The 14,255-nt window shown below is 42.2% G+C and overlaps 1 protein-coding gene across 2 annotated transcripts in view; it reads left to right on the top strand.

Annotated features, from left to right (window-relative positions):
- The first annotated feature begins 2,701 nt into the window (after positions 1–2,701).
- letm1 (leucine zipper-EF-hand containing transmembrane protein 1) overlaps positions 2,702–14,255 on the top strand; it is a 28,280-nt gene continuing 16,726 nt past the window's right edge. Inside the window, exons 1-3 of one of the 2 annotated variants that reach the window (XM_012965950.3) lie at positions 2,702–3,001; positions 9,596–9,653; positions 10,870–11,320. In XM_012965950.3, coding sequence (XP_012821404.1) covers positions 2,911–3,001; positions 9,596–9,653; positions 10,870–11,320 — 600 coding nt within the window. In that variant the 5' untranslated portion in view covers positions 2,702–2,910. 2 annotated transcript variants of the gene reach the window in all.

Here is a 14,255-nt window from a genome sequence, read left to right as displayed (position 1 = left end):
TTCCCTCGGGATTAGTAGCTCTGTGGGTGGGGGAGAAATTGCTCAAAATCACCCCCATTCACTTGTATGGCTACATTATGCTTAATTTCTGAATATCCTATAACAAGATGAAGAGCTTATAACAAGCCAAAGAATAATAGTGGCCATTGTTAATTACCCACTGGCCTCTGCACTCCTTTTCGGAAACCTGTGGCACGCCCCTTGCATTTAGCACTGCATTCCCCCTTCCCACTTGTTTTTTGCCTCATGATTAATTATCTAGCCATAACAAAGTCAACTTGTTGTAGTTTCAGAGCATCTAGGACTAGTTGGGTTTGCCATCTGATTGGTATATAAAGGGCACCTATCACCCTAAAATTGCTTACCCCACTAGAGGTGCAGGCTAATAGAGCCCACACTCCAGTTGGGGCAAAGAATAGTTTCTTTTTTTAACAAGAAAACAGTCCCCGACGTTGCTAGGCTTCCCGCATCAGGAGGGAGCTCCCTGTGCAGGCGGCCATGTTATTTAGCATGCATGAGTGAGACCCCCCACTCGCTCATTATGCGCATGCATGTGACGTAGGAGCAGTGGATGTGATTCACTCACCTATGTGGCATGCATATGCATAATGAACAAGTTGTGGCGCTTACTCGTTATGCGCATGTAAGTGCCACAGCATGGCTGCCCAAAGTGTGAGCACTAACACTGTAGGGGGTTATTTAAAAAAAAAAAAAAAAAAAAAAGACTATTGTTTCCCCCCACTGGAATGCGGGCTCTATTAGCCAATAACTCTGGTGGGGGAAGCAATTTTAGGGTGATAGGTGCCCTTAAACCGGATTGGCTGGTAAATCACCTGCTAAGGCTAGGGCTAAAATTACAAATTCACATGCAATGTGCTTACTGGTAAATTCGTAATTCCTTGTCCTTCCATATGTGGTTCCTGTCTAGAAAGAAAATGTAATTCTTTCCAAAATATAATCATTTAATGGTTTTAACATTATTTGTAGATGCCATTGCTACTGAAAGCAGTATCCATTTCTGTTTCCTGGTTCTGTAAACAATTCAGTAGATGTCTGTTCTAGGTCAGGTCTGTTAGTCAGCTGGCTTCTGCTGCATTGTTTCAGCATTGCATTGTTTTCAGGGAAAAGCAACAGCCAGACTGATACGGCTTTCAGCATAAATTATACTTAGAAATAACTTTAAAGGAGAAGGAAAGGCAAAGTCACTTGGGGGTGCCAAAATGTTAGGCACCCCCAAGTGACTTAAATCGCCTACCTTGTACCCTGGGTTGGTGCCCCTGTTAGGAGAAAACAGCACCAGCCCGGGGTACCTGTAGCGCTTCCTCCTTCCTAGTCACGCTGCTGCCGAATGTCCCGGACAATCGCATGCGCAGTAGAGTGAAAAGCCAACTTCTCTGTTAAAGTTCGGCTTTCACTCTACTGCGCATGTGCGCGTGGCGAGACAGGAAGGAGAAAGCGCTACAGCTACCCCGGGCTGGTGCTGTTCTCTCCATACAGGGGCACCAGCCCGGGGTAAAAGGTAGGCGATTGAAGTCACTTGGGGGTGCCTAACATTTTGCCGTGCGACAAATCTCCCTTGTTGCGGGCGGCTAATCTCCCCGAAATGGCATCCCACTGTGGAAAGAATTTCGACATTTCCCGAAATCGAGGAGGAAACTTTGGCGTTTTTGGCGCCGCATATGCAATCCCACCGGCGATTTACATTTTCGCTGGTGGGATGGCATTTCGTGGAGATTAGTCGCCCGCAACAAGGGATATTTGTTGCACGGCGACTAATTTTCCCGTGTGCCACAGCCCTAAGGGTGAAGACACATGGAGCTACTAGTAGCAGCTACTTGTCGTGGCTACTAAAATAGACAATGCTTATCATTTACTGATTATTGTCTCTATGTGTTTTACCAGAGGCAATTCTCAGTATTGTCTATGGCAGGGGATTTTCTGTAGTTTAGTAGCTGTGAAAAAGTAACTGCTACTAAGTAGCTCTGTGTGTCTTCACCCTTAACGTGGCCATACACGTTAATACATAAGGTGGCTATACACGCTAAGATCCACTTGCTTGGCGAGGTCACCAAGCGAGCGGATCTTCTCCCGATATCCCCACCTATGGGTGGGTGATATCGGTTGAATTCAGGCCAAGTCAGTTGTTTGGCCCGGCGCAATCGGTTTGGGGAGCACATCAACCAGCTGATGCAGTCCCCGATCTGACTAAATTTTTTAACCTGCCAGACCGATATCTGGCAGGTCGTGCAGTTTGTGCCCATACACAGGCCGATAAGCTGCCGAATTGCTGCTACTAGTAGCTCTGTGTGTCTTCCACTGTGACTAAATGTAGATTGGAAAGAGTTAATTTCCGAGTAACTGGCCAATGACATTTAGCAGACCATGGCCCTTGCTAGTTGCTAATATGACAGTGAGTAGGTAGCCCCTGGTGGCCACTAGAGGCTTCTGTGCTCCTTGCCATGTGACAGGCCAGTGCTGAATCAGTGGCACTGCCCGCCCAGCACAGAGAGTGCCAGTACATTCAGCTCAGTGTATAGTAACGCAGGAGCACCCCACTGGCATGTTTGTACCAGAATATCCGCAATGTCATTGCCTAATGTCACTGTCCTGGAACGTGCCCGTAACTAAAATGGCGGCCCTTGTCTTCCCATTCACAATGCGGACCGTCTCCCATAGTAGTTCCCAGTGGGCCTCCTCCGCAGGCGGAAGTGGTGAGATTTGCGTCACGCTGGCTCCGCCTCCTAGCCGGCTGTGGGTTGTTCGCAGTCAGGAGACTGGAAGAGGTTGTTCGGCCGCTGGCAGCGGGACATGGAGGAGCGAATAGGAGCCCAGCCTGAGAGCAGTTTTGGGGACTAAGCCAAACAGCAGCCTACTGCCCCACCTCATCCGCATTCACTCCCCAGGGAAGCCATGGCCGCCTTGCTCGTACGAGGCTGTGCGCTGAGACCCTCCTGGGCAACGAGATCGGCTCCTATCTGTGCCCGGGGAGAAGGCATGAAGGGTAAGTGGCACCTGTGTGCGATTTGTCTTACAGGCAGGTTATTCCATGTTACCCTAAGGGCTGTATGGGCAAGGGCAGTGCTGGTGTGTGGCATGGTGCGTCCCTCCCCTATCAGTTGTACTGTATAACCCTCACCACCTTGCCTGCTGCTGATAGTTGCAGTTTAACAGCAGCCTCTGATTTAAAGTGACAGCGCACCTTTCATGTTACTTCTAGTATGTTACTAAATGACATTTTCCTTAGCACCCTTTTAGTTAGGTTTCATTTTTTAGACTGCTTCTGCCACCTCCAGTTAACAATTCTATCTTGTTGTTGGGGGTCATTGCCCCTGGCAGCCAGAAATCACATGTGCTGTAAAGCTACCATTGTTATTGTTACTGTTATTCCTTATCTTTCTATTCACTTCCAAGTCTCTTATTGAAAGCACTACCTGGTTGCTAGGATAAATTGAACCCTAGCAACCAGTTGCTGATGATGCCCCAATCTGAATAGCTGCTGAACAAAACCCTAAACAATTAAAAAAGAACTCCATAAAATAGGTTTGTAGCCCTGACTGCCATTGTTTTGGTCACACTGTCTTTTGTTGGATAATACAGCTATAGGACCTTTTATTCAGAATGCTTGGGACCTGGGGTTTTCCGGATATGGGGTCTTTCTGTTATTTGGATCTCCATACCTTGTCTACTGAAAATCAAGTAAACATGAAATAAACCCAATAGGACTGTTCTGCCCCCAATAAGGGGTAATTATATCTTAGTTGGGATCAAGTACAGGTACTGTTTTATTATTACAGAGAAAAGGGAATCATTTAACCATTAAATAAACCCAATAGGGCTGTTCTGCCCCAATAAGGGGTAATTATATCTTAGTTGGGATCAAGTACAGGTACTGTTTTATTATTACAGAGAAAAGGGAATCATTTAACCATTAAATAAACCCAATAGGGCTGTTCTGCCCCAAATAAGGGGTAATTATATCTTAGTCTATGGGAGATGACCTTCTCCTAATTTGGAAAGTTCTGGACAATGGGTTTATGGATAACAAATCTCATACCTGTAATGGGACATTTGTATATTTCTGCCTGCGTTGCTAAGATGAGGCTTATTCCGCCACTATATTTTGAATGAAACCACAATGTATCTAGTTCAGTAGGGGGCCTGGGGGACAATGACATGTCTTTAGTATAATGACCATGCTGGAGAGAGATGGGACTGTTACGTCACTCAGGATAAATGTGGCTGTATGGCTTTAAGCAGCAATAATGCAGCATGGCAGGAACTTAGAGATACGGTAACACTTAACTGTGGGGGTTATTTAAGGCCTTTCTTTGTACTTTTTGGTTGGAAGACACACAGAGCTACTATAGTAGCAGCTACTTGCTGTGTCTACTAAAATAGACAATGCTGATCATTTACTGATAATTGTCTCTACATGTGTTTTAGTAGAGGCAATTCTCAGTATTGTCTATGGCAGGGGATTTTCTGGAGTTTAGTAGCTGTGAAAAAGTAACTGCTACTAGTAGCTCTGTGTGTCTTCACCCTTAAGCAAACTCTAGGCAAGACTTCTTAAGCTAATGGCACACTGTGCATAGTGACAGGCAGAAAACCCACATTGGTTTAAATGAATCTCTGTCACCACTTCCCATAGAGCTATTAGCAATGCTTTGCCCTAAGCAGACGTAGTGGTTACCCCTTGGAAACCTTCCCTTTTGGTGATTTCTGATTGGTAGTCTGTCTGACTGTTGCTGCTATATTTGCCTTAGGCACTATTTCTTTAGTTGGCACAGTGATCAGGTAGCTTTCCCCCCTAGGCCAACAATTGCATTTCATTATGTCCTTGTTTTGCCCACCTGGATTTTTTATCCGGAAAAAAGAACAGAAGAGGATCCTTGTTCTTTCCACATATACAGGCCGGTAGGCTGATGGCATAGTATGGGGTGACAGTATAAACTCAGTGTATTGTCATTTTAAAGGGGTAGTTTGCCTTAAAGGAAAATGCATCCCCATCTCCAGGGTATGTGTCATTATATTTTCCTCCCCGTCACACTGTTTTTTGTTGGGTAATAAAGCTATGGGACCTTTTATTCAGAATGCTCAGGACCTGTGGTTTTCCGGAAATGGGGCCTTTCTGTAATTTGGATCTCTGTACCTTGTCCACTGACAAGGGCTGTTCTGCCCCAAATAAGGGGTAATTATATCTTAGCTGGGATCAAGTACAGGTAATGTTTTATTATTACAGAGAAAAGGGAATCATTTAACCATTAAATAAACCCAATAGGGCTGTTCTGCCCCCAATAAGGGGTAATTATATCTTAGTTGGGGTCAAGTACAGGTACTGTTTTATTATTACAGAGAAAAGGGAATCATTTAACCATGAAATAAACCCAATAGGATTGTTCTGTCTCCAACAAGGAATAATTATATTTTAGTTCCCGTCTTGTCGGGAAATGACATTTGGTTCGGGATTCAACCAAGATTCTGCCTTTTTCAGCAGGATTCAGATTCAGACAAATCCACGCCTCTGGTTGAACCAAATCTGAATATTTTAAAGCAATTAAATTTTTGTCACATAATAATAATAGTAATGTGTTCCGCTTACTTGGGCATACTGCTCTGGGGGTGTAAGAGTTCAGCACTGTAGTGCCAAGCTTTAACACACCTCTGAATCTTTCCCAAGTGATAAATATGTCCCTCAGTGCAAATGAATGTAGGACAGTGTTGTTTTGATACTTGCCATTTATAGTGGAACTCACATGAGAAACTGTGTGACTACAACTGAAACATTGTTGCATAGTTATTGTATTTTCCCTCAGCCCAGTGACGGCTGCTGGGATTTCTAGCAGTTTGCATCATATGACCTGACTTTATGGAATGTATATCACACTACGGGCTCTGCTGGAAATTTCCCACCCTTTCCTACTTTTGGCCTCATTATCTCTCTGCTACACTGGGGCCAACAGAGCTGCATTCTGGGATGGATGTTGCTCAACCACAGCTTTGTTATTTGCATCCCGAGTTTAAGTGGCACTTACAAACATTTCTAATGAGTAGGTACCTTATTTCAAATATTCTTGGTAATGGAAGCAGTAATTTACATGATCCAATCAAAGTGTGCTTTGTAAGTGCCAAGGCATGTTGTTATGGCTGATACTTCCCAGCAATGGGTAATACAAAAAGCTTGATTTTCAGATAGTAATTATGAGCTCATTGATGTAAGTGTTGAGTGTTATTTTGCAGGTAAAGCTATCATAACCCCCCATGTTTCATAGCCTTATGGCTAATGTGAGACTTAAGCTGGCCACACACGGTCGATCTTTCGTGCGATCATTGGTCACACGAAAGATCGTTCCAACCCTCCACTGACATTCAGAGCTGAATAATCATTTATGGAGGTAGAAACAATAGGATTTCTACCTCCTTCTGTCGATTCAGCCCTGAAGGCAGATTTTGCTCAGGCACCTTCAATGGCTCCCGATCAAAATCTTTTAACCGGCCCGATCGGTGAGTCGACCGATATCCACAACCTTCTGCAATATCGGTCACCTCACCTCTGCCATACCCCCGCCGAATATCGCACGAAACGAGGTTTCCTATGATATCATTGGTGTGTGTATGGCCAATGGCACGTGTGGGCTATTTCAGGCACTTTCATCACCATGTTTCTAAGTCCCCATAGACTTGGTGATTTTACATGGAACCAAGTGCCATAGTGCTGCATTTTTTAGGTAGTTGATAATGCCTCATGTGCCTTTACCCTTATAGATTTGTCTGTTTTATAGCTGCAACTGTTCTACAAACATAAGTAGCAGTTAAATACATGGCATTGTGCCCAATAACCTCCTGTTTTGTTATACTTCAATTACACAAAAAAATGAAAATGTATTCCATTTATAGATTATATCTGTCTTCAAATTTAAGATTTCTTGGTCCTGTTTTGTATAACAGAGGGTTTAATCCTTATAATTTGCTGCAGATGACTATCGACCCTTATTGTTATTGTTTAGTACTAAACCCAATGTATTTAAAATAGCTTATTGGTTATCTACTATGCAAAGTCCACCCTAGGGGTAATGGCACACCTGCTAATAATAATAACTGCTTGGTGCCAATACTGAGGGACATGGTGCATTTCTTTATGATACAGAGAAGTGCAGCGCAACTTGTTTCACTTGCCAGTGCTTTACAGTAGGGATTTGGGGTCAGTTACTGCCAAAGATTATGTTGCAATGGATAATAGAATAATATATTGATTTACATTAAAGGGGCTGTTCATCTTTAAACTAACTTTTAGGGGCAGATTTACTAAAACGCTAACATTTTCTTTTTTTTTTTTTTTTTTTTAAATTTGAAAAAAACTTGTTTCCATGAATATCTTACATTTACTAAACAATCCTGACGTTTTCAAATTGTTGCACAAAAACCAGCGTAAAAAATCAGCGGAATCCTCCAGGAAGAAAGAGGGATATCTGCCATTGACTTCTACGTGATCTCAGCCAGTTTTAGCTGGAATTGTCAGATTTTTAGCCATTTGGACACATAATAAATCTTGGAAAAGTTGCAACTTTTTTTTTTCTCAACTTTTAACGCTAAATACTGGAATGGGAAAAAAAAATTCTGGTTCATAAATGTCCCCCTTAGTGTGTTATAGGCCAGGGAACCTCTTTTACTCATGAGCCTCACTCAAAGGTTTGGGGGAGCCATGCAAGCATGAAAAAAAGTTCTTTGGGGATGGCAAATATGGACTGTGATTGGCTATTTGGTAGCCCCATGTGGACTGCTCTGCTGGGAGGAAAACTGTGTCTCTGTGCTGCCATTGGTTGTAAAACAGGAACAATGAAAATGCCCCTCTCTGCTCAGATTATTTCCCCCAATTGCTAATATGTATCCTTCAGGCTCCATGTTTTCCACACGTTGATATGGGAAATGATTGTGTTGACCACCAATGATTTGCGGCGCTTATAGCAGTGGTGTTTGGGACACCGTATGTGCCATTAACCCTAAGGGCCTTTTACCTAGATGCTTATTTAATATCTGTAATGAATACTGAATTTGTCTTCAGTTATCTTTCTAGTTAAGGACAGCTCACCCTTTATGAAAAATCTAATAAATAGCTTAGTATTTCTATACACTTGTCAAATCAAGGCTATAACATACATAATGTAGGGTCTGTAGGTTCCAGCATATCTAACCTTGCCCTCTGTTGATCTCCTTACCATGTTTCAGATATCAGCCATTCCATGCAAATAGTATTAGCTCTTGCCGGAGTGCTCTGGGGAGGTCAGTCTGACTTATATGAGCCTCGGTTACTAAAGAAACCTCTAAATCTTTGCTGATTTCCTTATTTTAGACTGAGTCAAAAGAAGCACCTGTTTTTATGGCCACAGTTTTACTTGTGGAGTGCTGTTTCCCTTCCCTCTACATGCATTGGCAGATGAAATTTTTTCAAACATGTTCAGTCATCTGTGATAGGACAGGATTGCATGATGGTCGACCGCTATGTCATACATGTCCAAGTGTTTGGGTATTATGATTTAATTTGGCAAACATGCCTGTCCAAATCTAAGCATATTTTGCCATTATAGCCTTAGCTACATTCTGCGGGCTTCCTAATTAGAAAAAAAGTCTCACTGGCTTTGTTGCTCTAAAGGGCAATTTTCTAGTTCATAAGTGCACCTTTATTCAGTGTTTCAGTAATAAACTTTTCAAATTGTCTCTGCTTGTTAAGGCATTCAAGAATTTATGTTCAGCACAGAAAAACAAGGTTAAGAGTAAAGCCTATGATTAAGTGCTCCTACAGCATGAAACGCGTAAGGGTGTGGAGTTGTCTTCAATAAATATTTCCCCTATTAACTCATTTCTTTGGTGACCTGTGTTGATCCTTGAGTGCATTGATCCCTGTTTCTTTACCCTGGAACCCCAGTGCCAACCCAGCATTCTTTCACCCTTGAAATTATGCTGGAGGGTGCTGACATGGCTCAGTTCTGGACACCTGGCCTATAAGATGCTTTATCAGTTCTTATTTGTATGATGTGTGTGTGTCTCTTAGTGAGTCTTTCAGCATGGGGGCCCAAAAAGAAGCCTGGAGGCATTGCTACTTAAGGGGGTATGAAATCCCTCTTATTTTTGTAAGCACAAGGCATGGCCGACTTGCACTTTATACTCCTGTGGGGATGCACATGTAGTGACAAACAGCAGCGGCCAAGTGAGAATATGGTTTGAACTCCCATTTCCTTGATATAACCATTTCCCGTGAACACCCCTGTATCAGATACTTCACAACAGACCTTCTTCCTTCCTGCTATCAAATTAATTGCTGTTTGCAGTAACTAAGGGAGCAACCTTGGCAGCCTCTGGGCTTTTTGTTTTTTTTGTTACTGTAGGGTTGGGCCTTTATTAAAGGAAAACTCTTTGTCCCTTCAAAAAGTATGAATAAATACCATTCTTATATGCTGCAATCCAGCTGCAAACAGTTCTTCTCTTTCTGCCAATCCTGGCAAAGTATTGGTGTCTCTATGGAATATGCTGAAACTAACTACACAGCATCACACAGTTCCACACTTAAATATTTGATTCTTGCATTTTTTTTCTATTGCAGGTAATTTTGCTGAGTCTGTCTGCTTAGGATGCACCTCACTTCGTTTATTAAATTACAGGTAATAAATGGCAATATTAATGTTACGTAAAATATACCAGCATAGGTTGTTCTATATGGGGGATTCTTATCTTTTTAACATGTTTGCTGGCATTGGTGGCCTGAATGGACTTTCCTGAGAAGCCCATTTTTATTACTGTATATACTCGAGTATAAGCCTAGTTTTTCAGCACCCAAAATGTGCTGAAAAAGTCACCCTCGGCTTATACTTGAGTCGGGTGCCATGGGTCCCTCTAAACTAGCACCCTCTGTCCTTTGTGTGCAAATTAGGCTACCTGCAACCAGACCCTCCAGTGCCCTGGCCTAGGCTCCCACTAGCAATACTTATTTCCCCTTACATCTCCTCCGGGACTGGGTCTGCTGCCAGTTTGCCAATGTGCAATGAGCGTTGGGTAGTACTCATATTGTTTTTGTTGACCCTCTTCTCCGCTTACAGAGCTAGTTTACTGTTTTTCTTTGAAATAAATATTGAAAAACATATACCCCACTGATGCCTCAATTAATGTAATTTTATTGGTATTTATTTTGATTTATAAAAGTTAGCAGTAGCGGCTGCATTTCCCACCCTAGGCTTATACTCGAGTCAATAAGTTTTTCCAGTTTTCTTAGGTAAAATTAGGTACCTCGGCTTATATTCGGATCAGCTTATACTCGAGTATATACGGTACTTAGAATTATACATAGAATAATTATGCACATGTTAAATGTTCTGTGCATCCTTATAGTATTTACTTGAAGTCAGTTGAATAACTAGAATTTACTGGGCTCCACAGAAAAGTCATTTTAGGCCCCTTAAACTTTAGGGAAAGGTAATTCCTTAGAAACATGTATTGAACCTCTGGGCCCCTATGCTGCACCACCTGGCCCCCCAGCAGTTACAGGATCTTATATAATACACAACTCCTTGAAGTTGCTCTCTGCTAGGTTTCTATACTACTAGTTATAGCCAGTCCTCATTTGGAAACAATAAAAGTTATTTTAGGCAACTACAAACAGCAGTTGCTAATCCTCAGAAATGACTTGAGCAGACGTGCCCTTATACTTGGCTACATGATATATGGCAGAGCCGCATTAGGCTTACCGGTCCTCAGTTACGTGATGAAACTGGTGCCTGTGCATAAGGAATAACTGAAATAGTTTGGAGGCAGCAGCACCTCTGATTGGTTTTCCTGCTTCCCTGAGATAACTACTCTCGTTATTCATTTTTTCTCCATTAGAAATGCTTGTTTTAGAAGTTGCACTGCTGCCCGTCCAGTTTATGTTGCCTCAAGGAAAGGGGACAATGAATTTCTATGGACTGACATATCGGAAAGAAGGTACTATAAGTACCTCAGTTCTCCAGCTTCATGGACAGCACTCAAAATGGGACCATGGGACCTATCAGTCCGAAATTTGCACTTGTCACGACCACTTTTTGACGACTCTGTGGTAGAAAAATCACTGAAGTCATTAAAGGACAAAAATAAAAAGTTGGAAGAAGGAGGGCCCGTGTACAGCCCCGTCAGCGAAGTGGAAACTGTAAAGAAATCTCTGGGACAAAAGGTCATCGATGAAATAAAACACTATTATCATGGCTTCCGCCTCTTGTGGATAGATACTAAAATAGCAGCAAGAATGCTGCGGCAGATTCTCAATGGGCACGCAATGTCACGGCGAGAAAGGCGCCAGGTACGTGTACATATTTTTTTTGCGATTGGCCAGAATTACCTTTTGCGGAAATTTTGACTTGGAGTTCTCTCATTGGTTGTTATGGGTAATTGCACTGCTGTAATATCGGTAAAATATTTTAATTTCATTGAAACAAGCATTTTTTGGGGCCTTACATTCTGTAGTTGCCCAAAGTAGGAAAGCATTTAAGGAGATTAATCATGGGGTGACTCCTTGTGTGTCATAGCCCTTAGGGTGAATACACGTGGAGCTACTAGTAGCAGCTACTTGTCATGGCTACTAAAGTAGACAATGCTAAACATTTACTGATAACCGTCTCTACGTGTGTTTTAGCAAAGGCAATTCTCAGTATTGTCTATGGCAGGGGATTTTCTGGAGTTTAGTAGCCTTGAAAAAGTAGCTGCTACTAGTAGCCCAGTGTGTCTTCAGCCTTAGTCTCTGTCTCTGTTGAATTGGTGTATGGGTGTAACAATGGTATGGCTAGTGTAGGTACTGGGGGTTGGTCAGCCTTGGTCCTGGCAGCTAATACTACAGTTGCAAGCTGGACCATGAACATTTTAGTAGAGTATAATCCAGCGCTACCCAAACTGTGGGGCTGGACCGCCTTTGGGGGGGGGGGGGGGGGGGGGTTGTGCCATGGGTTTGTGGGGAAAAGGTGCTCAGCTACACCTAAAATCCCAGCTTAAAGGGGTTTTGCATCTTTAAATTAGCTTTTATTATGATGTAGAGCAGGGGTCCCCAACCTTTCTTACTTGAGAACCACAGTCAAATGTAAAAAGACTCGGAGAGCACAAGCACCATTAAAGTTCATGGAGGAGCCACATAAGGGCTAAGATTGGCTATTAGGGGTCTCTATGCACCCTATCAGCTTACAGGGGCTTTATTTGGTAGGAAATCTTGTTTTTATTCAACCAAAACTTGCCCCCAAGTCAGGAACTCAAAAATAACTCCCTGGTTTGGGGGCACTGAGAGCAACACCCAAGGGGTTGGGGAACAACTGGTTCGGGATCAATGATGTAGAGAGTGATTTTGAGACAATTTTACAACTGGCCTTCATTTTTTTTTTTTTTTTTAATATTATTTGTTTTTTTTAATTATTTATTAGGTACTGGACTAAGGCAAAACAAATCAAAAGGAGTAAATATACCCGACGACTTCTCCTGATATATGTTTTATATATTTTTATACAGAGCAGCAATGTTCAGGGGTATAGTTTCCCTTTAATTCTAACTTAGGGAAGCTCACATAGAAGAACAGCACATAGTGCAGGGAGCCACACTTTATTTATATACAAACCAGTAAGAATTCTGGGAAGGAGGCCAAGTTGTACTATATTATTTTACATTTTCTTGGAATAGCGTACAGGCTAAAGCTCACTCGTTGGCGTATATAGCACATGAAGGGTAGAGGCTAATTACATCCCACCTACACTTGCCTTTATTGGGGTACATCTATGTAATGCAGGGTTTTCTCATCAACATATGCAGAGCCTATAAACAGCTCATTTGTATTGAGGAGAGCCTCACATTGTTTGTATGTACATCAAGTAGGAATCCTAGGCAAGAAGTCCAAACAAGGCTACCCTGACTCTGCTTTAATAGCCAGTGGGGGATGTTTAGTTCACTATAACTGAATTTAAAGGAGAAGGAAAGTCATTTTGGCATTTTACTGCCAATACATTTGCCACATTAGTACCACCTAGAACGTTATATTTATTCAGCAGTAAGCTTTACTATACCTAAGTAAAGAGCCCTAGAAGCTCCCTCCTATAGCAGCTGCCATTTTAGCTTGGTCTTGGTAGCTTCCTGCTGCTGTTATAGTCATTGGAAGCTCAGATCACACATTCCTAAGGGTGGGGGTAGTGAGTTCTTATGAATTTTTATGGGAGGGGGGAGCAAGAGAAGGGGGGAGAGAGGAGAGAACTGAGCAGACTCATGCCCCAAACCTGAAGTAGCTTTCCAAAAAAGGAGACCTGAAATCCTGTGTTTCTTTTGATAGAGGACTCAGTGCAGCTTTTCTTTGAGTGCCTTTGGCTGTATAGTCATAGACCTTTCTGATAAAGCTTACTTAGTTTTTACCTTTCCTTCTCCTTTAATGTTTAAAAGAGAAAATCAGGAAATTTACTTACTCAAGTCTTCACTTTTCTGCTCCTGTGTTTGTCTGACACATGAAGACAATTCAGAAATATATACCATAATATAAGATTGTGCCCAACGTAGACTTATTGGCCCCTTGCATTTACTCCCTCAATTGCTCAGAGCCAATGAACAAGAGGAGCTGACTCTAAACTCAGCTTATATTAACTTGGCACATTTGTTTGGCAAGTTCTTCTGTTGAGTTGGTATTCCCCAGGGTATTTTTAGGGACCTTATGTAGCACAGACAAGGCTTATGGCACACAGACCGTATTCTTCATCAGTGACAATTGGATCTGTTGCAAAAAAGAGAATTTAAAATGAGCTTCGACATACTAAAATAAGAACGTTTCCTAATATAATCAATTACAAATTCTGTCTTGTTCCTGAAATAATCAATTTACTCTTTACAATCCCCTCTTATTGTCTCTCGCTCTTCATGCAGTAGGTGGAGTTATGTTTTGATTGCCAGGTCTAATACACCCTTTGGGGGGTTGTTTAGACTAGAAGAGTTATTAGAGCTCGCTCCTGCAAAATAACCAGCTTTACTATATTTAGAAAGTTTAATATTTCGATGATACAAAGCTTATATTACATTTTAATTTTCACGATAGTTCCCTTTAAAATCCTGTGCCATGGAAAGGCCCTTAGCCAGCGGAGGATATGCTTCCTATTTGTAACTCATTAATAAGCCCTAGCAGACAGGGCTCTTCCTTTCCCTGCTAATGACTGGAAGGCTTTTTCCTTTATCTGCTAATGGGTGGAAGTCCCAGACAGCTGCCTGTACTATATTTATGCCTA

Source organism: Xenopus tropicalis, chromosome 1 (genome assembly GCF_000004195.4).
Source record: "Xenopus tropicalis strain Nigerian chromosome 1, UCB_Xtro_10.0, whole genome shotgun sequence".
NCBI classification, from domain to species: domain Eukaryota; kingdom Metazoa; phylum Chordata; class Amphibia; order Anura; family Pipidae; genus Xenopus; species Xenopus tropicalis.
The sequence above is the reverse complement of the archived record's forward strand: the minus strand, read 5'-3'. Positions and strand labels throughout refer to the sequence as shown.